This window comes from Zalophus californianus, chromosome 10 (assembly GCF_009762305.2).
Source record: "Zalophus californianus isolate mZalCal1 chromosome 10, mZalCal1.pri.v2, whole genome shotgun sequence".
Taxonomy (NCBI): Eukaryota; Metazoa; Chordata; class Mammalia; order Carnivora; family Otariidae; genus Zalophus; species Zalophus californianus.
Window position 1 is genome coordinate 2320659 of NC_045604.1, and position 24658 is coordinate 2345316.

The 24658-nt window shown below is 54.8% G+C and overlaps 1 protein-coding gene across 1 annotated transcript; it reads left to right on the forward strand.

The window, feature by feature from the left end:
• The first annotated feature begins 1334 nt into the window (after positions 1-1334).
• Positions 1335-24062, forward strand: PRCC (proline rich mitotic checkpoint control factor). Its single transcript, XM_027612136.2, has 7 exons — positions 1335-1802; positions 11158-11205; positions 13801-14367; positions 16997-17092; positions 18843-18986; positions 21075-21140; positions 23593-24062. Exons 1-7 carry the CDS (start codon positions 1335-1337, stop codon positions 23677-23679), a joined length of 1476 nt encoding a protein of 491 aa, XP_027467937.1. The 3' UTR covers positions 23680-24062.
• The last annotated feature ends 596 nt before the right edge of the window (positions 24063-24658 follow it).

A 24658-nucleotide genomic window follows, 5' to 3' on the forward strand; every position in this document is an offset into this window, starting at 1 on the left:
TGGCGCCCACGAGGTGGATTAGCATGAGAAGGACATGCACAGAGTTGACAATAGAGAACGCTCAGTCACAGGCAGACAGGAAGGGGCGAAGATGGATAAAGAAGAAAGGGAACAAAAGCACAGGTGGACAGGTACGCAATCGCGGGCACACGTCCACGAGCTGCAAAAGGATGGGCAGGAGGGTCACACGACCACAAACACCGGGCCACCAGGCTCAGAGAGAGAGAGACGGACGCAAAGCAAGTACGCAGACGGCTAGGTGGGAGGTGGGAGGCTCGGCGGACAGGGATGGGCTCAGGTGATGCCTCAGATCCCCGAAGGGCGCTGCGGGGAAGGGACTAAGCTCAAGGACCCGGCTCTGCCTTCCAGGCCCTGCCCATCTTCCTTCTCACTGTCTGCTGCAGAGGGGCCAGGCGCCAGGCTGGAAGAGCCAGGTGTCCTCCTGATGTGCACCTTGGTCAGGGGCGCGGGAGTCACCCCCCCCCCCCCCGGGGTCACATTCACTTCAGCTCGCAGACGTGTATTATTAGGGCTGAAGTCTCGCTTCTTTCTCACTCATCCCCCACTTTCGTACACGTTTCTCGGGGCCCGGCTCTTATTGGGGGGGTGTTTTATTCCAATTCCCGGTTTCAGGCGTCTCGGGAGCTGCCTCTGTTCATTCAGAGATCACTTTCCCTTTAAGCGATTTTCCCCATCAGCCACCTTCGCAGGCTCCCTCTCCTTCCCGACATCGCTTGCAGTTTCTAAGAGCACTACATCTCCCATCAACCTTAGCGCCCAAGCGGCTGCTCTAGGGAACTTCAAGTACCGAAGTGCTCGCCTACCCGTCTCCGTGACTATTGCGGTGACCGATGGGGCTTGTAGTCCCCTCGGAATTGCCAGCAGCCCAGAGAAACTACTCATCCCAGGAGTCCTCGCGTCAGAGGTGGGTTTCCCTCCTGGCTCTCTGCGCGACCCTTAATCCTCCCTTGGACTCTAACTCCCGCCGTGCCATGCGCTGAGCTCCCGGCGGCGGAGAATGGAGTTGTGGCCAGAGTGTCCTCTGGGAGTTGTAGTTTCCATGTTGGTGAGGCGAGGAGGAGGCGGAGTGACTCGGCGGCCATTAGCTGTGTGTAGTTGCCCGGGACTGGGAGCTTAAGTGAAGAGGGAAGCCTTACTCGGTGGAAATCTACCGTGGCCATGGGCTCCTGTCGGGGCTAGCCCCAGAGTACGGAGAAGGCGGGCTTTTCGGTGCCCCGCCCCGCCCAGTGGCGGGGCCCACTAGGCCTCCGGGCATCCCCGGTCTCAAGTAGGCCTCGTCTGCCGGCAAGGGCGCCCCAAAGGCGGGAGGCGCCATGTCGCTGGTTGCTTACGCCAGCAGCGATGAGAGTGAGCCGGATGAGGCCGAGCCGGAGCCGGAGGAGGAGGAGGCGGCGGCCCCTACATCTGGGCCCACTTTAGGGGGCTTGTTCGCTTCTCTCCCCGCACCCAAGGGCCCGGCCTTGCTGCCTCCGCCCCCCCAGATGCTGGCCCCAGCCTTTCCCCCGCCGCTGTTGCTGCCCCCGCCCGCCGGGGACCCCCGGCTCCAGCCTCCGCCGCCCTTGCCCTTCGGCCTGGGAGGCTTCCCCCCACCTCCGGGCGTGAGCCCGGCTGAGGCGGCGGGAGTTGGGGAGGGGCTGGGGTTGGGGCTGCCCTCGCCCCGGGGCCCTGGCCTCGGCCTGCCCCCCTCCATGGGCGGTGCCGGGCCCCCCCTGGGCCTTCCGAAGCCAAAGAAGAGGACGGAGCCCGTGAAGATCGCGGCGCCGGAGCTGCATCAGGGGGATGTGAGTATCCGGGGAGGGCAGCCCCGGACGGCCCCTCGGGGTCGGGCTTGGGCCGGGCTGTGCGCGGGACCTGGGAGGTTCCGGGACTGCCTCCCGTACCTACGGCCGGTGCTTGCGGACCGCGGGATGCCTGCTGCCGCGCGATCCGTGGAGCAAGTTCGTCAACTTTGGGATCTGTCCGTGCGCGTTTCTGGAAGCTGGACCCGCCTGCGGAAGGGCCACAGAGGGTCCCCTGGCGCTGACAGGCCCGGCCCGCCACCCTGCATTCCCTTCCCCCGTTGCATCCTGCACCACGGGCCGCTTTTCACTTTTCTTATCCTGAGAACAGCATGAAATCTGGCGCCCGAAGAAGTGACAGGAAACAGGATTCCTGAGCCCCTGCTGGACATTTGGGGCTCACTCTTGAAGCCCTGGCATCCAACCTAAAACCATCAGGGTCTGAAGGAAAAGAATAGGCACCCTAGGTTCTGCGTTGGAGGGAAGAAACAGAGTGTGTGTTGAGTACAGAGCATTAGCCAGGCGTCGGCTCTTCCCTTCCATTATTGCAGAGCTCTGGGAGATAACATTCTAGTTTTTACAGAGGAGAAGGGGACGTCCACCGTGTGAGACCTTACCTGGAAAAGGACACAGTGGAGGTGAAGAGCTGGGTCGGTCATCTCCAGGCCCGTGCCTCGGTTTCCCCATTTAGGTATTGCCATGCCACGTGAGTTAGGATGCTTGGGTCCTATTTCTAGAAGAGGCAGCCAGTCTGTATGTTGGAGCAGAGAACAGAAGGCCTTTTCTGGGGTGAGCACTTTGGGAATAAAGGAGACATGAAGCCTGTGGGCAGGTGGTGTTTTAGGGTTATCCCAAGTTCTTTCTCTTTTCTGAAAAGTTAATTGGTCGGGCCTTCACTCCCCTTTGGTGACCCTCGGAGAGAAGCTTATTTTTGCTCTTGCTTTTCTGCAGGCTTCCACCCCTGGCTCGGGGCCGTGTCCGTGTTTGGTCTCGCTGGTCCCTCAGCTTCTTCCTCAGGCAGCCTGCCATTCCCTCCCTCACCTCCTTTGGAAGACAGGTGCTCAGTGAGGACGTGCCGGGCTGCCCACTTGCACTGCAGCCTCCTGTCCTCTGCCCCCTCCCCCCCGACCCCGTACTCGCCACCGGTAAACGTGCAGCAGGTTTTATTGCTTCTCTCCTTCCACTAGTGTGCAAGCCCTATGAGGGCAGGGCTTGCTGCTTATTCTGTCCACTACTGTATCCCTCCAGGTTAAAACTGCTTGGCACCTGCTGAGCACTGCCTGAATATTTTTTAAGTGAATGAGCTCGGGTGAATGTGGACTGTTCATGAAAAGGAAGTTCCAGAATCTCCCTCACTGTTTTGTTCTAAACTTTCTTCCCCATTATTTCCCCCTTCTTTCTCACTTGAGTCTGCCATTTCTATGTCCAGGATCCAAAGCAGCCTTCTGTCGCTTTGCTGAAACTTACTTGGGCCTTGATTTAACCTCAAGCAAAGAAAAGCCCCTGAATAAGACACAAAAAAATAGATTCATTTTCTCAGCTTTCTCTTTTTTCTCCCCTTCACGTTTCTCTCCACCATGTTTGTGTCGGAGTAAGTGTGAGGTCTGGGGGAGGTGGCGCTTTGGGTCAGGTGGCCCCCTGCACCCTGACAGTGGAGAAGCTTATTTCCAGGTCTGTGAAGGCAGCCTTAGAAAATGTAGCTGGTAGGGCGCCTGGGTGGCTCAGTTGGTTAAGCAACTGCCTTCGGCTCAGGTCATGATCCTGGAGTCCTGGGATCGAGTCCCGCATCAGGCTCCCTGCTCGGCGGGGAGTCTGCTTCTCCCTCTGACCCTCTTCCCTCTCGTGCTCTCTCTCATTCTCCCTCTCTCTCTCAAATAAATAAATAAAATCTTTAAAAAAAAAAAAAAAAAAAAAAAGAAAATGTAGCTGGTAGGGCGCCTGGGTGGCTCAGTTGGTTGAGCGACTGCCTTCGGCTCAGGTCATGATCCTGGAGTCCCGGGATCTAGTCCCGCATCGGGCTCCCTGCTCAGCAGGGAGTCTGCTTCTCCCTCTGACCCTCTCCCCTCTCGTGCTCTCTATCTCTCATTCTCTCTCTCTCAAATAAATAAATAAAATCGTTAAAAAAAAAATGTAGCTGGTAGAGATCGTAGAACCTCCCGTTCAGGCTGGCTCAGGTGGCGGGTCTCACTCAGGACTTCTCAGTCTGTCCCTGCTCTGTTATTGGAGCTCACGAAATACCTGAGGTGAACAGTGACGCGATCGTTAGAGAAACCCAGATCTGAGCCCTTAGCTTTTCCAGTTCCCTATTTTCTTCCTGCCTGGGTTGGTGGTGGTCCTGCGGGAAGGTGGGGAAGGTGGCCCGGAGAGTACAGGATGGCCAGGTGAGTGCAGCCGTTGTCCCCGCAGGTTCTGAGCGTTTCTGCTTCTAAGCTCTGTCCTGCATCTAGTACGCTCTGAGGACACGTTGGAAGAAATGAATGAGGTTTCCTTAAGTGCCTTCTCTTCAGGGTTTGGTGTTGAAGTAGAAGGAACTAAACTCTAAACTCTTGTTCGTTCATTCATTTCTTCATTCAGTACGAAGCTGCTTGTCTGTGCCAGGAGCCGAGAGTACAGGGGTGAACATGATCGGCTCTGCCTACAAGGACCTCACGGTCTACTGGAGGAGACTGACAAGGAGGTAGATTTTAGGTCAAGTCAGAAGAACTGCGTGAGAGCTGGTGCCGTGGAGGCACACCTGGCGGGTGCTAACCCAGTCTAGAAGTTGGGGAGGCTTCCAGAGGGAGGAGATGTCGGAACAGAGATGAGAAAAGTGAGTAGGAGGGAGCCAGAGAAAGGGGGGTGCTGTGCGGAGGAGCACGTCAGGTTGCGGGGCCGACTATTGCAGGGGGCGCAGTGGTGAGAGAGTGACAGTGTCTCGGGGGCACCTGACGTGAGTAAAGCACAGGAGCTGGAGCCCGGGGAAGGGGGTGCGTGGGCCTTGGGCGCCACAGAAAGGCCTTTGTACGTGACCCTGGGGTAGTGAAGTGTCCCTAAAGGCCAAGCAAGGATTCTCTGGTCGCAGAGTGGCAAAGACCTGCGAGGAGCAAGACTGGCGGGCGCAGCGTGAGAGAGGGTGCCAGCCTGGGCGCAGGGGTGCAGGTCTGTTCGGGAGGCAGAAGTGGCCAGTCTAGGCCATTGATGGGATGGCCTGGATGCAGGCCAGGATTCAAGGTCGACCCCTGTCTTTTAGCTCAAGCAGCTGGGAGGGTAGTGGTGCCATTTACTGAGGGAATACAGGAAACAGCAGATTGGGGGTTAGGTGGATTTGATTGGTTGCAAATATCAGAAAGCACCTCAAGGTAGCTTGAATGATAGTGCATTGTAAATATAACGAGGGGCCTTGCGAAGGGCCTGGAGTCAGGAATTGGAGGTCTGTCAGGGACCCACACAGCTCTTTGCAGGTGCGATCCATCCTTTGTCTGCAGAGCGGTTTCCTCTGCTCCTCAGCCTTCCCCACAGGGGAACGATGGCCACCCACACCCCCCACCTTCTTGTTTTGTAGGTCCGTTTAGCGAGCAGCCCAGATGGAACGACATTCTTAGCCCCAGTTCTGGGTTTCCACGAGGGAGCACGTAGTCGGTCTGCTCTGGGTCTGCTCCTCAGCCAGCCACAGTCAGGGGGCAGGCAGTGTCCAGTTCTTTGTCCAGGTCAGCCTTCCAGCCTTCAGTGAGGGAGCAGGAGTGACCCGCAAAACGGGGGGTCGCCTCCCCCTTTCCCCTTCTTACCGCCTCGCTCCGACCCAGGCGACCTCCGGGCATTGGTTGATCGTTGGTCTCGTGGACTGAGGGGATGCAGACTTCTAAAATCAGGGTGCAGAAAGTCAGTATTAGGAAAGTCAGCTTGCTGTAAGAGTTTTCGGTCTCAGAATGTGCATTTCAGAGCAAACACATTTCAGGGTTATCTGGATTAGTATTACCATACTTTCAGATCGTTTACCCAGATAATGGAAAATTGGCAGCTGTGAGATGGGAGGTTTCACTCGTTTTGGTCATTTCTGTTAAGCAAGCAAGCAAGCAAGCAAGAGTTGACTGCAGCAGACGGAGCATAGTCTCGGCCCTCGGTCGGGAGGGAAGGAGCGCAGACATTTGTGGGGCCCCTGCCGAGCGGCTGTGACTCTGCCAGCTCAGCATCGTTCCTGGTTTACAGATGAACTAGGAGTTGAGAGAACAGAGGTGATGGGTCTGAAATCCCGGTTTGGCAGTGGCAGGAGTCCTGTTTGACCGCAGGGCTGTTTTGTTCTGTCATAGAGCCTGTGGGAGGGGGAGCCCCGAGCTGCTGCAGGCACGGGGGAGGAGGCTCCGCTCGAACTGAAGGGCACGTGTCGGCACCAGATCCCGGAGACCAAAGAGGGAAACGAGTTGATGATGAATCTGACTAATTGGGATAATAGTGGTGAGGAGTGTAGTAGTGATTCGAGTTTGGAGCCCGGGGGGGTCTGTGCCTGGGCCCTTACTTCCTCCTTGGCTCCTGGCCCTGGCAGCTAGTGATTGCTTTTTGGAGAGGGAGTCTGTCAGAACCAGAGCCTGAGAAGATAAGAGGGAGGCTGCCACGGGGAGGGAGGCTCCGATAGATTAGCAGATCCCACCGGGCCCGGCTTAATGGAAAATGTCTGTTTCCGTTCTTGCTCAGCAGTCTCCGGTGCGTGTGTCTTGTCACTCTTGGCAGCTGGAGCGGAGAGGACGGTGGTGGCCACTGAGGCCCAGGCTCTTGTGAGGCCAAGAAGAAATAGATTACTTTCTCCTTAAGGCACAACCAGTTCGTGCCTCTAAAGCCCCGGAGGGCCCGTTCTGACCGGGCCGTTCTGACCCTCTGGGGTCTCGGACACCACCCCTGTCTCCGGGTCTGATGGAGTTGACTCCGGAGGCTTCCTGGATATCCTCCTGTGCAAGACAGTTTGGCAGTTCCTCAAAAAGTTACTTAGAATTACTCTGTAATCCGGCAGTTTTCTTTTTTTTTTTTAATTTTCTTTAAAAATTTTTTTTTAAGTAAGCTCTACACTCCACGTGGGGCTCGAACTCACCACCTTGAGATCCAGAGTCATGTCCTCTACCGACTGAGCCGGGCGCCCCTCTCGTCCAGCAGTTTGAGTCCTAGGTGGAAAGAGCTGGGAGCTGGACTCAGACACACCCGCGCACGCGTGTCCCCAGCAGCCGTGGGTGGATGAGCAGCAGGTGGTGTGCCCGCGACGGCGGCCTGTTGTCCAGCCTGAGGACGGAAGGAAATGCTGTGGCCACTGGACAGCAGTGGCGCTCAGTGAGGCCGGCCGGCTACAGACGGGCGCGTGCTGCATGGCCCCTGCTGTGTGTTGTGTGAGGCACCCGCGGTGCGCGTTCGCAGACACGGAGGGGAGAGGAGCGGTGCCCTGGAGGCTGGAGGGCAGGGAGTGGGCCATGGGTGGCTGTGGTTCAGGAGGTACAGACTTTCTTTTTGGGATGACAGAAAGTTCCAGAAATGGACGGTGGTGATGGTGGTACAGCAATGCCGCTGAGTTGCACACTGAAAAATGGTTAAAATGGCACATTTTATGTTCTGTATGTTTTGCTGGGATAAAGGAGAAAACCCCAATGTGCTTCTGTCCCTGTCCCCATCAAGGAAGTTCTTCTTGGATCTAAATTAAATGCTGTGTGCTGGGGCTGAGCCCGTCACCTCCAGCAGGATCTCCAGGGTTCCTCTGCAGGGCTCCGATGGGAGCCCCCGGCCTCGGGAGACTGGGGGGGCGATGGCGCATCTCTTAGCCTGTGCCTCGCCCCCCCCCCCGCGCTCACTGGCGCTCTGCTCGCTGAAATGGGTTTTCTCTGTAGCTCCCCTGTTTCCTGTTAGTGTTTAGTCCCCCCTCCCCACCCCCCCGCCCGGCCATGAGGGCTTCATGTGGCCTCTGAGCCTCCACAGTGAGTCCGGGTGCTCTGTGTGGCCGCCTGCTTCTAGGGCAAGGTTGGCGCAAGTTCGTGTGAGGGGCAGGGGCGGTTTTCCTCCCTCCGTGTCCCTGGACCCCCTGGACTTGCCCTATGGCCCCGATGCGGTTCCGAATGTCCCTGAGGCCTGTTTGTCAGCTTTCAGAGGCAGAGACTTCTCTCTGTCTCTCCCTCAGAGACGGATAGTCAGGACTTAATGGGGTTCAGGGCTCGGCGCACTCGGGAGGTTCTGACTTGGGTGCTGTGTTTTGGGGGGTCTGCCATAGCTTGTGCGCGTCACGAGATGGCTTTTAAGGCAGTTTGGTGGGTTAGGACCCAGTGTTCTGAGAGAGGGGGTGATCTTGAGGGCCCGTCGCAGCTTCCTGAATCCAGGAACAGCAAGCCGTTCTTAAAGTCTGTACAGGTGTGTAGTTTTGTGCTTTCAAACTGGAAACTTAGGCTGTCAGTACAATGGGAACAAGTGTGTGCCGTTTGAGAGAGAAAGGGCATTTCCTCGGTGCGCCCCTGGCCTCCAGCTCTGTTGGTCGCCAGACAGTCAGGCTCACGGTAGCCTCGTTCTGTTTGTCACAGGATCTGAAGAATACGAACATGCTTGTACGGTTTTATGGATGTCATCGTCTTAAACTTGGCTAAGATTTGTTTTCAGGTTGTTGCAGTTGAACCTGTTATGTAAGGTGTTAAAGTTAAGTTGTGCCCCTGGGCCTCGCAACCGCTCTGCGCCCTGCAATGAGGTGGTTCCGTGTGGTCTGCGGGAGGAGACAAGGCTCCACGGTCAGAAGGCAGGGGGTGGTCAGGGGTCTCCGAGGCACTGGGAGCTGGGGCTTCGGGCTGTTTCTTCGGTTGAGTTTGACATCTTGCAGGCCAGAGAGAGTGACAATCCCTGAACTCTGCCTATAAGTTTACTTATGTCCATCTTCGTGGCCAGGAGCTCGTGCAGTCTCGGTTGTGACGTGTGTGTTATTTCCAACGGCTTGGGGGTGGCAGATAAGTAGCGAAGCCGAGACTCAAACTTGTGTTTCTCATTTTGTGTCTGTGCTCTCGTCCGCATCGTGCGGAGTCTCGCGGGGCGTGCTCACTGTGGCTCTGGGGCCTGGGCCGGCACGGACAGCCGGGGCGTGCTGTCCCTGCAGAGAGGTGGGGGCAGAGTGGGTGCAGGGCCTGGTTCTGCTGTGTTCTGGCTGCTGTTGCACCTCAGCAAGCCTCACCTCCCTTACCCGCAAAATTGAGGCGGTAACGTCTGTCGGGAAGTGTTGCCGGGAGGACCAAGTGAAGCATCGTGAGTTGCCTGCCACCTAGACGACTGTCCTTCCCTTTACAGCCTCTTCCCTTATCCCCCACATTTAAGTACAAGGACAGACTCCCCTTACGGGTTTTGTCATACGTATGCATTTGGCAGCAGTAGGTAATGGAAATCGTTGCACGCACAGACTCCTGTGAGGCAATCTTGAACTATATGGTGGAAAAGGCAAGGATAGGAATGAGAATAATGTCATATTCAGGGCCGTCTAGGTAGCTCAGTTGGTTGAGCGTCCAACTCTTGGTTTCAGCTCAGGGTCGTAAGATCAAGCCCCGCGTCGGGCTTCAAGCTGAGCATGTAGTCAGCTTGAGGTTCTCTCTCGCCCTCTGCTCCCCCCATCTCGTGTGTGCTCTCTCTCAATTAAATTAATATAATTTTTTTTAATTAAAAAAAAAAGATGTCACCTTCACAAAGCAAGCACAAGTGGATCAGGGTTAGCATGATGCCACCCAAACAAGTGAGTTATGCAGGGACATGGTGAAAGAGAGCACGGTGAGAGTCACCAGGAAGATTGTCGGGACTTTGGCGTCAGGAGTCCAGAGCACAGATGCAGGAGAGTAGCCGGCGGCTGAGATACAGGCACAGGGACGGGGTGCTAAGGTGAGGCCCCCACATGAGAGAAAGAAATGTAGGACCAGCAGATCTTTGAGGGGATGTTTGAACCACACTTGATGTCCTTATGTTTGTTTATTTATTTATTGAGACAGAGAGAGATCGAGGGAGAGAGGGGCAGAGGGAGAGGGAGAACCTCAAGCAGGCTCCATGCTCAGTGCAGAGCCCGACGGTGGGGGGAGGGGGGACTCGATCTCTTGACCCCGAGATCACTACCTGAGCTGAAACCAAGAGTCGGAAGCTTTAACCAGTTGCACCACCCAGATGCCCCTTGATGTCCTTATGTTTTACTGCCTTCGTCGCAGTTACTGGGGTGCTTGTCTTTCTTCTTACTGGACCGAAAGTTTCTGGAGGGCAGGGACTTCTTCCATGTCACAGCACACACACACAAAATCTTTGAAGCACACCGGGGTGAATGGTCTGGAGGCACTCCCTGCCCTGGGCCCTACCTGGTGGCCTGTGGGCAGAGTGGATCCACACCGTCTTGCCTGGGAAGTTCTGTCTATATACGGGGCACAGTGTGTTGCATAGAGTAGGTTCTCAGTTACTGTGAGGTCCTCGTAGCCGATGAGCCCAAGAAGGGACTTGTGGGAGAGTGAGAAAGTCAGGCAGACGGTTTGAGTTCTTGTAGAATCTTGGAGATGAACGGGTCTTAGAGGCCCATTATGTGCATATGCCCAAACCAAGACCCCGAGAATAAACGGAAGGCTTTCAGGGTTCTTGGCTTGGGGATTAACTTTTTAAAATAGAGTGGTAAAGCTTGCTGTTCATATGCCTTGCACCTTTCTGAGAGGATGCTCAGGAGCTGGTGCTGAGCGGCACGTTCAGGTTGTTTTCAGTGTGAGAGCTTGTATTAGGAACGGTCCCAGTGAGTCAGAGGGGTGACACAAGTGGCCTCCTGTCTTGTCCCAGGCGCTGCCCACTGGCTCGCCTTCTTCCTGGACACGAACAACTCTGTCTGGCAGACAGACAGTAGATCATACTTGGAGGAAGAATGGATTTCTCCAATGGCTTTGACCTTTAATGCCGCACAGAAGAGCAGTTAACACACCACTTACTCCCGCCGGACTCCCCAGGCCGTGTGGTTATGTAGTCTGGATGAGTGGTTTCAGAAGTGAGGCTGAGGCGGGGGGCGATTGTGGGCCAAATCCCATTCATCTTCTCGTGGACAGATTTGTAAGGAGAAGAACAGGCATAGCCTTTTCTTTGCACCAAGTCTAAATGGGAGGAAAGAGTTTTACTTTGACGGAATAGAAATTGATGCAAGAAAGCCATGCAACAGGTGTGGGGCAGGAGAATGAGTGGCCTGGGGAGGTGGGCACTTCCCCCTTCCTCTGACGTCGCGGGCCGGAGGGGAGCTCTGCCCTCGGGCACTCGGTGGGGCAGGGGCAAGGTGCTGGCGCCCTGGGTGGCCCTCCTCTCATGCCCCTCATCTGACCTGGTGCTTCCTCTGCCGCCCTCATGCAGGAAGGCCTTATTCCGTTTCTTTTTCTCTTAGTCAGATTCCGAGGAAGATGAGCCTTCCAAGAAGAAAACTGTCCTTCAGGTAAGCTTCGTGACGTGGCAGAAGCCACCTCTTCTCTTTCCCTGCAGCTTCCTGAAAGCGGGAGTTACGACGCCCAGCAGTTTCCACAGCGCGCTTAGTGCAGATGCAAGTACTGGAGGATCGACTGTTTCCGGGTGGTTTTGTGTTTCTGGGTGACACCAGCCCTTGCGCTCCCTGCCCTACCCTCACTGCTCCTGGGGCAGGCGGGCGCGGGCTGGGGGATGTGGAAACCACCGGAGGAGTTACGTTTCTGCTCCAGGGATTATGTAGGAAGGTAGAGTAGAGGGAACGGATCAGTCAAAACCATGTGAGGGAACATCTGTATTTTAAAATGTTTGGGAAGAAAGATGATGTGGGATTAAGAGCATCTTCTTCCTGTCTCATTTTTAACCTGGAAAATAAACACTTAAATAGCATTTACTGTGTACCAGGCACTGTTTTGAGCGCTTTACCAGCATTAACTTGATTTAATCCTCCAAGTGGTGCTGAAGGCCTAGTGTCTTCATCACGCTCACATCCTGCCTGAGGAACCGGGAGCTGAAGGCGCTCGCCCCAGGTCACGAGGCGAGTGGGGCAGGGCTGGGGGTCCGACTTGCTTTCTGACTGTGGAGTCCAGGCCCGGCCCTGCTGCGCTTGGCTCCTGTTCCAGAACTGTGACCAGAAGCCCTCAACCAGACAGCGCTGGGTGATTCCCCTTGCCCCAGTGCCTCGATTCCGGCCCCCGGGAGTTTCTTCCCGTTCTGCTCCGTACTCGGGGACTTATGTGCTCTCTGATCTCATGGATCATATGTCTCAGGAGAAGCAAAAGCAAAGTGGTCCTGGCTCTCTCAGATTGTTCTCTCGTGACTCAGGTATATGATGCCGAAGCTGCCCCCTTCCCTGAGTCTGCTGAGGTGTCACTTCCGCTGCTGGGAGGCCTGACGACCCAGGCATGTGGGAGTGAGAACTGGCACTGGGAGAGCGACCTTGTGGCCCTGTTTGTGGGGGGTGATGGGGGAGGAGCCAGCTCACACACGGGCAGCTTGAGGCCGCTGGAGGCCAGCCCTCCATTACCAGAATGGCTTCCTGGAGGAGGTGGATGGCAGCCCTAGTCATGGGAGGGCACTGGCTCAGAAGGCCTCGGGAGGCAAGAGCAGCCTTCCAAGCTGGCAGGAGGGGGTGGGTGGACAGAGAGCTCAGCTGGGGGCAGAGTGGCCACTGCAGGAGGCTGTGGCTGTGAGCCCAGATATCACCTGAGAAGTCGGACGCCTCAGGGTAGCCTGAGCAGGTGCTCCACATGGCACCTTGGCCCGGTCCCTACACGCTTGAGTCTCTGCGGTCTGCCAGGACACACAGCAGGGAGAGGGGCCCACTCGCCATATGAACACTCCTGCCTGCCTGACTCACGGGCCCTACTTCGCTGGCTCCGGGCGTTGCTTGGCCAAGGGGCTGAAGTATACTAGTCCTCCAGGACAGGGGCATAGTGACCTTATTCCATTCTCCTTTTTCTTTCTTTCTTTCTTAAGATTTTATTTACTTATCTGAGAGAGCGAGAGAGCATGAGCAGGGGAAAGGGGCAGAAGGAGAGGGAGAAACAGACTCCCTGCTGAGCCGGGAGCCCGATGTAGGACTCAATTCCAGGACCCTGAGATCATGACCTGAGCTTAACTGACAGAGCCACCCAGGCGCCCCTCCATTCTCCTTTTTCAAACAGACGTCTCCCTCAGCCCTACAGTTAGGCCAAGCTGGCCCTGTAGCATACAGAACGCAGAATGGGAGAGATTTTTATGTGTAGTAGGAACTCTGAGTGGGCTGAGCTAGTTAGCTTACAAATTGAGAAGTTAAATGCTTGACTGGGGCATAAGCTGAATATACCACATCTGTAGGGCTTTCCTTGGGCAGAAGAGAGGACTTTGGGCAACAGAAATGGATGTCTTCTGGACAGAGCCTTGTTTTTGACTTTGAGTAGCAATTCAAAGGAAGCAGAGGATTCCTATGTTAAGAGGAACCTACAAGACATGGGGAGAGGTAGAGCGGTCAGCTAGAGAGAGCCCTGGGCTGTTTGGGAAGAAAGATGATGTGGGATTCAGAGCATTATATCTGAGACGCTGAACTCTAGGAAGCAAATGGAGGGTTGCTGGAAGGGTGGGGATGGAGGGGTGGGGTAACTGGGGGGTGGGCAGTAAGGAGGGCACTTGAAGTAATGAGCACTGGGTGTTGTATGCAACTGATGAATCACTAAATTCTACCTCCCAAACTAATAACACTGTATATGTTAATTAATTTGAATTTAAATAAAAATTAAAAAGATCATATTTGCCCCAAACACAGAATCGGGGGGGGCTCTGTGACAGAGGGCGGGGGAGCTGGCTCGGTATGGAGCCAAGGAGGCCAGGGATGGCATCTTACCTTGGGAGAAGCAGCCAGCGGAAGGGCCTGGGGTGGGAGGGGTCCAGCCCAGGTGGACGAGTCACGTGGGCAGAGGTAAGAAGCGGGGGCTGGTAAGGCTGGAGGCGGAGCGCCTGCCGTAAGTCTCGTTCTCGATGTCGGTGATACAGATCACAGGGTCTCACTTGTCCCATTTCTTCCCTCCTTCCCCAAACCTGCGCTCACCAGGGATCCGGCGAGGGGACGGGTCTGTCTGCTCTGCTTCCCCAACCTAAAAACCTGACGGTGAAAGAGACTAACCGGTTGCTCCTTCCGCACGCCTTCTCCCGGAGACCCTCGGATGGCTCCTCTGGCACCAAGCCCTCCAGACAGGCCTCTAAGCCCAAGCCCTCTCCCCCGGCCTCTGTTGTGGGCACCACGACCACCACCCCGTCACCCTCTGCCATCAAGGCTGCCGCCAAGAGCGCTGCCCTGCAGGTGACGAAGCAGATCACGCAAGACGAGGACGACAGTGATGAGGAAGTGGCCCCCGAGAACTTTTTCTCCCTCCCTGACAAGGCTGAGCCGTCTGGAGTTGAGCCATACCCTTACCCCGTCCCCACTGTCCCTGAAGAGCTGCCTCCAGGCACGGAACCAGAGCCGGCCTTCCAGGACGATGCGGCCAATGCTCCCCTTGAATTCAAGATGGCAGCGGGCTCCAGTGGGGCGCCTTGGACGCCTAAGCCTGGGGGCGACTACAGCTACAGTCAGTTTCCCACATACGGCGACGCCAGTGCCGCTGGTGCTTACTATCAGGTGGGCAGGAGGCGGGGCAGGCCAGGGCGTGGTGGGGGGTGGCGGCCGGGGAGAGCTGCGGGCCGGCGGTACAGCCTCTGTGGCATCACTTCGGCTGAATTCGTGTCTTCTGGTGTCTCGATTCTCCTGTACATATTGGGCCTCAAAACATGCCACCTTTGTTCTGAACCATGTGGGTCTAAAATTGCCTGAGTCTTGAGGTCTGCTATAACTGATAGCTTTATTCTGAAAACCAGCCCTCGTCGTAGGAGCTGGTGGGGGGGGGAGAAGGCAGAAGAGAGGGGGCCTCTGCTCTGGGAGATCCAAGGTGGCCTCATGGGGGTGAGGGAGCTGGAGGTGGGGTGCGCCGAGAGCAGGACAGGAGAGGAAGGGCCGAGGGCCAGGGGCATCTGGAGAGTTGACACAACAGGGAAGAGGGAGAAGGGAGAAGGCGGGAGACTGAGCCCTGGGAGGTTGGAATATATCTATAAATTCCAAATAAAAAATGTGAAGAGAGAAAAAGGCAGACAGACATTGATTTGGAAGAGAAGGGAACTACCTCAACTTAATAAAAGAGCATCTGTGAAAAACCTACAACTAACATCACACTAAATGGTGAAAGAATGATCAGGAATAAAGCAAGAATGTCTGTTCTTGTAACTTCTATTAAACATTTTACCATAAGTTCTAGTCAGGCAAATATATATATATATACACATATATATATACACATATGGCCCTGGGGAGCCAGGGGGCCATAATTTGTGTTGTGAGAGCGGGGTCCAAGGGTAGTTTGGGCTTTGAATTGCATGCTGTGTGAGTCCGAGCAGCTTCCTCAGCTGTGCAAGGGGTGTAATAGTGGTGGCCTCCTGGTGTCGCTAGGCCGTCGCATCAACTTAGCGTGGTGCCTGGGACAGTAAATGCCCAGTAAATGGTTGCAATGACTTTTTATCCAAGCGCCATTTGGAGGAGCTACTTAGCTTTGCTGTGGGTGGCGTGAGAGTGAGAGTATAGCATGCCAGGTTGTAAGTGGGTTTAGGAGATTTTCCTGGCAGCCAGAGTGTCCTGGGTGGAGAGGGCTCCAGGGGCTCGGGGACTCTTCGCAGGGCTGCTGGTTGAGCAGGGGCAGCTGGTGGCAGTTTTCCTTGCAAGACTTAAGTCCCCTTGGACCACTGCGATTCTCTGAACCGCCAGCATTAATCTTCAGCCTGGGCATAGGTAAGGACCCATAGTGGGTGGGCTTTGGGGGGACCCTGTTCTTTTTTTTAAGATTTTATTCCTCTGACAGCACAAGCAGGCAGAGCTGCAGGCAGAGGGAGAGGGAGAAGCAGCTCCCCACTGAGCAGGGAGCCTGAGGCGGGGCTCAATCCCAGGACCCTGGGATCATGACCTGTTCTGAAGGCAGACGCCCAACCGACTGAGCCAGCCAGGCACCCCAACAATTTCTAAATATTTATATTTCCTAAATATTTGCTGTTGAGCCTCAGTGTATCCTGTAGGCTGATCGGGGACAATATATCTCCCTTCAACATTGTTAGAAGGAAGGAGGAGGAAGATAAGAGTGTTTTGACCTCTTTAGCCAAAAACAAAACAAAACAAAACATTTAAATGAATAACAGGCGTTCTGTATCCATTTATAAACTACACTGAGGCAGTCTGTGCACATGAAAGCATGTTACATACACTCGGGGACCCTGCAATTGCATGTATCTTACTGTGAATACTTTCATAGAAAATCGTGCTCCAGTCACTCTGGATTTTCATGTATTTTATTTGGTTGGTGTTAAACTTTACTTTCCATTTAGCTCACCAAAAAGTGAATGTACTTAGAGGGACATTTTCTGGAGCTTGGGTCAAAAGTGGAAGAATTGGGAGAAGGTATGCACTGGGAGGAAACCCGTTTCTCAGCCTGAGGGCCGCCTCTCCCCCTGGCCTCCTGGGGTCCCTCTTCCTCTGGGACCCACAGTGCTTGTGACAGCTCACCTCTCGGGCCGGTCCTCAGATTCCTGAGCTAAGTGTGTGGTAACACACACCTGGCTTGTTCCCTTCTAGCCAGTGATTTTATCTCCTGTTCTTATGCAAGTAGAGTTGACACCACACAACGTTAGGTTAGTTTTAGGTGTATGGTTCTGTGCGAGATCAGCACCCCCCCCCCCCCCCCCCCGCCTGTTGCAGGCAGTGTCCTTGTGTCCGGAGGCCCTAAAGAAGACGAGGAGCAGGAATGGTGTGCCCTCACACCTCTCCCCTGCTCACAGGGAGCTTGCCAGCGGCCTCTGGAGGAGCACGGGCCTGGAGGGGCGGCCTGCGGGGGGCAGGGGGCGGGGCGGAGGGGAGCAGGGCGAGGCCAAGGCCCTGCAGCTCCAAGGGTTGGGAATCACCTCCGGAAGCGGCTGAGGAAGCAGGGAGTGAATTGAAGCAAGAGAGAACGTCTTACTTCTTGTCCCCCTTCCCTAAAATACGTCCTCCAGTGCGGGTGGTGCGGCTGAGAAAAGCTGCAGATTGTTCTTGGTCCAGGATGGGTCCTTGGGACGCGCCGCGTCCGCGGCTTTAGCTGGCGGCCCGAGGAGTGCGGGGCGCCCTCTCCCTGCGCAGCGCGAGGCCGCTGGCCGCCGCGCCTCAGTTGCCGTGTTTCCTCCCGTCTTGGCTGCAGGATTATTACAGTGGTGGCTACTATCCTGCACAGGACCCGGCCCTGGGCGCCCCCCAGGAAATCGCCCCGGACGCCTCCTTCATCGATGACGAAGCAGTAAGTTAAAGCGCGGGTGACCGTCTCTGACCGCGGACTCCAGGTTTCAAGCCTGAAACGAAAGAAAACAGTTTTTTAACTGTATTCAGTGAGGATTCGCTGCGGCAGCACATACCCGAGAAACTCCAGCGCGGAGTGGCTTCGATCAGAGAAGCGAGTTCTCTTCCTCCTGAAAGAAGGCGGCAGGCAGGCAGCAGGCCCGCGGGCGGTCCCCTCCGGATCGGTTCGCTGCCCCTGCGTGTGGCCGCTGAGGTGGCCGGTGCGGAAACGCCGAGGAGGGACGCCTTCCCTCCCCGCTTAGGGGACCTCCCCAGGGTCGCCACGCGCGCTCCCGCTTCTGTCTCACTGCCTAGAGCCGGCTCCCGCGGCCGCGCGCGCGGGCGGGGGGCGGGGGAGCCAGACTGGGGCGCCCATTCGCGGGGAGCCATCTGGGGCGGGAGGAGCAGCCACCGCGGGTCCGCCCGGTGTTCCACACTCCTGGGTCCCCTGCTGCTGAGCTCCCTAGGCCCCGCACAAGGAGAGGTGACGCCCGGCGTCCTGGGCCGTCAGGCCGTGTTGGCCATGGAAGGTGGTGCTCTCTCCGCAGCGAGGTCGTGGCCCGTTAGGAGGGGTTGGAGCAATCCGGGGTGCTACCTCTTTACACGCAGGTTCTTGTGGAAAATAACTGTCTGCTCACCTCCTCACTGAAGGCTGTCCATCCCTCTGCATTTTTCCTCCTATGGTTAATGTTGCGTCCATCCACTCCCCTGTGGATGTATCCTTGGCCAGTTCCATAGGTAGGCCCTTTTTGTCCTCCGCCTAGGAGGCCGCAGAGAGCTCATCCTGTGCCGAAAGTTCGTTTTTTGTGGGTGGAGTGCCCCTCAGAGCCTCGCTAATAATGCTCACACCAGGACCTGGGTTCCACTCAAGTCTCTGAGTGTTTTGTTTTGTTTTTCCCTAAATGTTTTTATTTATTAAAGAGAGAGAGAGAACGAGCAGTGGGAAGGGGCAGAGGGAGAGGGAGAAGCAGACTCCCCGCTGAGCAGGGAGCCCTACCTGGGGCTGGAATCCCAGGACCCTGAGATCGCAACCTGAGCTGAAATCAAGACTTGGGCACTTAACCAGCGGAGCCACCCAGGTGCCCCTGAGTGCTTTTCATTAGAGTCCCCACCCACACTACCCTCCAGGCACATCTTTGGGTGACTTTGATGTGATCTGCATTTTTGGTGAGGAGGGAGAGAGAGTAGCAGTCTCTTAGAAAATTTGCCAGGCCTTTCTTGTGAGGCTCCTCTCCCCATCTCCCTCTCTGGGTCCACTCTGGTGTGGGGTCTGCTGATTTTGTGATAACCAAACCCATGAGAAGGAGCAGACGTGTGAAAACCAAATTTTAGAGGAGAAATCCTAGATTTTTTTTTCAGCCTGAATTCTTAATTTGAAAATTGTATACCGTTCTTTTGGGTAGATACAGTGTATGTATAATTTGAGTACAAATTCCTAGCAGTGATCCCCTGCACTCACTCGTGTTTGGGAGTGCTGCCTTGGCCTCCCTTTCCCTGAGGGCAGGAGAACTTCTGAGAAGCAGCCTTTCATATGGCATCAGGGGAGCTTGGTAGTGGTGGGGTGAAAGGGGGTATTACATGGGGGGTCGGGGAATTGGGAGCGCAGTGGGGGTGGGGAATCACAAAACCATTCCATACATTCCGGATCGCTAGTGACATCCCCTGATCTCCCACCCAGAGCCCCTACTCCTGCTTTCTTTTCCCTTTTCCAGTTTAAGCGGCTGCAGGGCAAGAGGAACCGAGGGAGAGAGGAGGTCAACTTTGTGGAGATCAAAGGTGATGACCAGCTCAGTGGGGCCCAGCAGTGGATGACCAAGTCATTGACAGAAGAGAAAACCATGAAGTCATTCAGCAAAGTAAGTGGGAAGGTCTGTTGTGTGGCCCCAAAGCAAAATCTAGGCCTACCCCTGTCCTGACTCCACACCCGATTGTTACTGCCCCAGCCAGCACCTTTCACACGTGTGTGCTGCCCATGCTATGGGGTCTGCACCAAGCCTCACAGATGCAGCCTCTGCCTTCAGAACTTTGCAGCACTTTGCTTCCCATCTGGATGGTGGAGTCTGGTTGCTGAGATTGAGCAGTTGGAGCAGTTTCCCATCCTGCACCTGGGAAGAGCTTTGATATATTGTGGCTGCTTCCCTCGCTGGACGGAGCCCGCAGCTGCTCTGCCCTCTGTCTATGGTCAGATCCCTCCTCCGTCCGTTCGAGCTGGGGCCTGGCTCAGCACATCTGTGAGGTGTGGGCATAACAGCAGAGTCCTGGGGGCTTAGCTTCTGTGTGCACAACTCCTCCTCTCTGCTTTCTTTCTGTTATTTATTGTAGTCAGCTGTGGGCTTTTCAGATGCTTTATTCCTCACGCTTCCCACACCGAGCTCTGCCTTCCCGTGTTCATTTTCTTCAGTGTGATGAACCTCTCTCTACCTAGTAGCTGAGTACAGCAAATGTGGACATTTATGAGCCTGCCACAGGGGGGTAATGTGGGGAAGCCCTGGATTTGAGCCCAGCACCAGCAAGGCCAAGGTTGGGCATCTTATTCCCTTTTCCTCCCCCCGACTTTCTCTGCTTTGTTCTGTGGCCACAGATGGCCATCTGAGCCCCAGCCGTTTGTTTTCACTGAATGCTGGCGGTCATACAGGACAGAGCAAAGGATTGTGGTTAGATCAGCATAGATCCATCACTGTTTCCTGGAAAAACCACTTAGGAGAGCATGCTCTCCTGACTATGGGTCGAGAAGCATCATCGCATAGTAACGGCACTCCCCGCGGGCCGGGGGTGGTTGGTGTTTGCTGTCTTGGACGGTCACGTTAAGTGATGTCGCACAGCAGCAAGGAGTTGGAGTTCACTGTTTTCCTGGGTCCGGGTTCTCTGCACCATCTCATTGTATTAAAGCTAGATTATTTATTTATTTATTTTTAAATATGTTATTAATTTATTTCACAGAGAGAGACAGCAAGAGCAGGAACACAAACAGGGGGAGTGGGAGAGGGAGAAGCAGGCTTCCCGCGGAGCAGGGAGCCCGATGTGGGGCTCGATCCCAGGACCCTGGGATCATGACCTGAGCCACAGGCAGACGCTTAATGACTGAGCCACCCAGGCGCCCCTAAAGCTAGATTTTTTTTAAAAAGAAGAAAAAGATACGGGTCCTGTCCTTGAGGCGTTTACAGCGGAGCTGGGAGAGAGACATCAGGACGCTCGAGTGTTGACGAGGGATGACAGGCATGCTGAGGACACTCCAGAGAGGAGTGCTGGGAGCTGGGTGGGGCTGATTAGGAAGGAAGCTTCTGGTCTGAGACGGCTCTGGCGTAGGGCAGGAAGGCCACAGGACCAATATCGACTTTGGCAGTAAAGCATTTGCATCAGAGCTCGGTGAGGGCTTCAGTGCAGTTACGGGCCGAGGCTGAAAGATTGGAAACAGGGGGGATGACGGTGGAAATTTGAATTGGAGGGTCGCTGTACGCACCAACGGGAAAAGGGGACAGAGATGAGGGGCCCGGGGGGACGGGCAGGGCTGTGAGAGGGTCTGGAGGGACGGAGGTCGCCTGTCTCCTGGAAGGGACATGGTTTTAGACCCCTGCAGGCACTATAACCGGCATCAAGTGTCCACTGTGGGCGGAGCCCTGTGCTTGTTGCTGGGGGTGGGGTGGTGCGGTTACCAAAGAAATGAGAGACACAGTCCTGACCTCAAAGTATTTCCAGTCCAGTGGGGGTATTAGCAGCCTATTTCAGGCAGGTTTTCTGAGCCTGGGTTTTTTGCATAATGGCTTTAATAAAAGTAACTGTTTTGTAAGTGTTTAGACCTAAAAACAGGTCCAAGCTGACTTTTCTCCCCCAGGATTTGGGCTGTGTGGTTGGTTTCTCAGTCCCCAGCCTTGCACCGTTTGGGCACTTGAGATACTTCTACTTTTCTTCCTGTGGCTTAATGATTGCGTTTTCTTCCCTGGCAGAAGAAGGGTGAGCAGCCAACAGGCCAGCAGCGGCGGAAGCACCAGATCACGTACCTGATCCATCAGGTGAGAGGGCTGGGGGCCTGGGCCCGAGGCCCGCAGGGCCCTGTAACCCTGGGAGAGTGCTGGCCAGGCCTCGCCCAGGCAGGAGTGTCTCCCGCCGCCTCGGCCACGGCGGATTCTCCACATGGCCACTAGGGGGAGATGTGTCCTTCAGGATCACCCACGGCGCTGCTGCCTCATTTCCCCCAAGACTCAAGTGCAAGTAATTTAGACATTGAAACGAAAACGCAGAGAGCAGTGGTTTCTCATATGGTTCTTTTAAAGAGCTAGTTTATCAAAACTAAGTAAACAGCAAGCTTATCTAGGGATTTAAGAAACTATTTTAAAGAAAAGGATTGGTTCACCTGCTTTTTTTTTTTAAAGATTTTATTTATTTATTCGAGAGAGAGAGAATGAGAAATAGCACGAGAGGGAAGAGGGTCAGAGGGAGAGGCAGACTCCCTGCTGAGCAGGGAGCCCGACATGGGACTCGATCCCAGGACTCCAGGATCATGACCTGAGCCGAAGGCAGTCGCTTAACCAACTGAGCCACCCAGGCGCCCTGGTTCACCTGCTTTTATTCAAAATAATCCACCTGATAAGGAAGTTGGTATTGTTTTTTTTTTTTATTTTATTGATTTATTTGAGAGAGAGAGAACGCGAGTGAGCACACCAGCGAGGGGAGAAGCGGAGAGGGAGGGACAGAGAGAGAGAGAATCCCAAGCTGACTCCATGCTCAGAGCGGAGCCTAATATGGGGCTTGATCCCATGATCCTGAGATCGTGATCTGAGCTGAAATCAAGAGTGGGACACTTAACCGACGAGCCGCCCAGGCACCGCGGGAGGTTGGCTTTGTATTCTCCACTTCTGTGGCAGGAAATATCAACATGATAATTAAAAATCACACATAATCCAAAAATGTCTTTTGGAATTAGAATGTTACTTATCTGATAGGACCCAGCAACTTTGAAATACTCATTTAATCATTAAACACATGTTTTTGAGACCTGCTGGTACTGCACACTGTCCTGGCCCTTTCCCTGGGGGCGCACTTGCTGCTCGTGGATTTCAGTGGGAAATCTGCTTTCATTGTTCATCTTCTTTTTCAGGGACCCCCTTGTGTCCTACCCTGTTTTGTTTTTTGTAGGGAAAGGATTTGAGGGTAGGAACATTTTTCAAACCCAAACTCTTTTTTTTTTTTTAAGATTTTATTTATTTATTTGACAGAGAGAGACACAGCGAGAGAGGGAACACAAGCAGGGGAAGAGGGAGAGGGAGAAGCAGGCTTCCCGCTGAGCAGGGAGCCCGATGCGGGGGTCGATCCCAGGACCCCGGGATCGTGACCTGAGCCGAAGGCAGACGCCTAACGACCGAGCCACCCAGGCGCCCCTCCAACCCGAACCCTTAATCGCTGCCCCTCATCCAGGGGAGATGAGCAGGCATCCATTAACTCTTGTGGGTTGGGGTCAACGAGCCCTTCTTTAGGGTGGTGCTCGTTCACTCTCAGGTGCCGCATTGAGGTCAGCAGAGGAAAGTCTCAGTTCTGGTACCTTCCAGTCTGTTTGCCACAGCTTCTGTTTGCGCTGGAGAGAGGTGTGAATTTCTCGGGTACCGCATCCACCGTATTCAGCACAACAGCAAAACCGCATCCCCCGATGTGGCTCTTGGGGGGTGGGCTCCCGTGTGGCCCTGTCCGCGTCTTGAGGCCATCCTCCCCAGTCCTCCCCCATCATCCACGGCCCTCCGCTGTCCTCCCCTCTGTGTCTTCTGGTCAGGCGTGCAGGGCATCTGATTTGTCTTCCTTTCAGATGCATACTCTAGCTCTCCTTTGCCCATCTTCCACTTGAGTGATTCAGTTTTAATTCCAGCAGGTGAGGGACCAGGATTCTTTTTTTTTAATTACTTTATTTTTAAATATTTCTTATTAAAGATTTTATTTATTTATTTATTTGAGAGAGAGTGGACAAGCAGGGGGGAGAGGTAGAGGGAGAAGTAGATTCCCCACTGAGCAGGGAGCCCAATGCAGGACTCGATCCCAGGACCCTGGGATCATGACCTGAGCCGAAGGCAGACGCTTCACCGACTGAGCCACCCAGGCACACCCCTATTTTATTTTTAAGTAATCTCTGTACCCCACGTGGGGTTTGAACTCGTGACCCTGAGATCAAGAGTGGCATGCTCCTTCAACTGAGCTGGCCAGGCGCCCCAGGACCAGGATTCTTGAGTTTTTATTCTTCTTCAACCCTGTTAGCCCCAGAGAGATGCTGTCAGCTTCCCCGAAGAGATGTTTCTTCTGTGCTTTCCCAGGGTCTTCCCCTTCTAATTAAGTAAGAGAAAATGAAGTCTTTCAGGGGATTTGCTATTTCACCATAACTGTTCCAGGGGAGAAAGATGTTAGATTGGGAAGCTTGCAGAGGTGAGCGAGAGGCCCGTCAGCACCCCAGTCGGCTCACCTCACCCGTGTCCCTCGCCACAGGCTAAGGAGCGGGAGCTGGAGCTGAAGAACACCTGGTCGGAGAACAAACTCAGCCGCCGGCAGACCCAAGCCAAGTATGGATTCTAGGGCTCTGGACCTGACCGTTCCTGGGGCTCCTGCTGCCCGGCGCCTGGTCTCACCTCGGGGACCCCGCTGCTCCAAGCCCAAGGTCTCTGTCTCTGAGGACCCGGCCCTCGCCTCTGCGAGAATGAACACATTTGATAGATTTTTCTTAACAGAAGTTAGAAAATTCAGCTCCTCTGTCTCGGAGCTAGCAAAGACTCAAGTGATGCTTCAGATGGGGCTCTGAGTTCCTGGACGGGAAGGGGGCTCCCTGGTGGGTGTGATGAAGTGGGAAGCCCCTCCCTCCACTTTTTTTTTTTTTTTTTAAACCAGGGATGTCTGTTGAAATAAAACATTCAGTCTGACAGACGTTGCTTGCCCTAACCCCTTTCCTACTTTTTAGTGTGGTCATGTTTTTCCATTCTGGATCTTTCTCACTTGTTCTCCCTTTCCTGGATCTGACGTTACCCTTGTGTAGAGCACCCCCTGAACCGTCATGAGCTGCCTCAGCGATGGCTTTGCCTTTTCCTCTGTGCCGACCTTCTAAGCTGGGTCCACGGCCATTGAAGATCCTAGGAATTATGTGTACAGCTTTGCATAGGGCAGAGGCCTGTGGTCCCAAATCTGGAAAGTATTGCTGGTCCCAGGTATCTTTGAAGACGAGAGGAAGTCGAGGTTCTTTCCGTGACACCAGAGAGTCGTTAGCAAATTCAGTCCAGCAGGAGAAGTGGCGAGTGTCTGTCCCTGAAGAGGATGTGCGTACACACTGATTGCCATTGGCCTTGACTGGTTTGGAAGCTTTGTGGTGTGCTGGGGGGCTAGACAGATATCCTTGGAGACTTCTGCACCCTGAGCTTTATGCTAGAGAGGGAGGGGGGTGGCATGGTCACGGGCCTCAGTTCACGCTTCTGCACTGGGATGCCCACCAGCAGCATGGGGTTCCCGGAGGGGTGGGAAATCCACACCCTGGTACCAGAACCGCGCGGGTCCTCGTGCACACCGC

Excerpts from the sequence above, each read along its gene's own strand:
- PRCC (XM_027612136.2), top strand. The coding sequence starts at position 1,335 with ATGTCGCTGGTTGCTTACGCCAGCAGCGATGAGAGTGAGCCGGATGAG. Across the intron at positions 14,368-16,996 it reads CCGCTGGTGCTTACTATCAG|GATTATTACAGTGGTGGCTA; the intron begins GTGGGCAGGAGG and ends TCTTGGCTGCAG. Across the intron at positions 17,093-18,842 it reads CCTTCATCGATGACGAAGCA|TTTAAGCGGCTGCAGGGCAA; the intron begins GTAAGTTAAAGC and ends TCCCTTTTCCAG.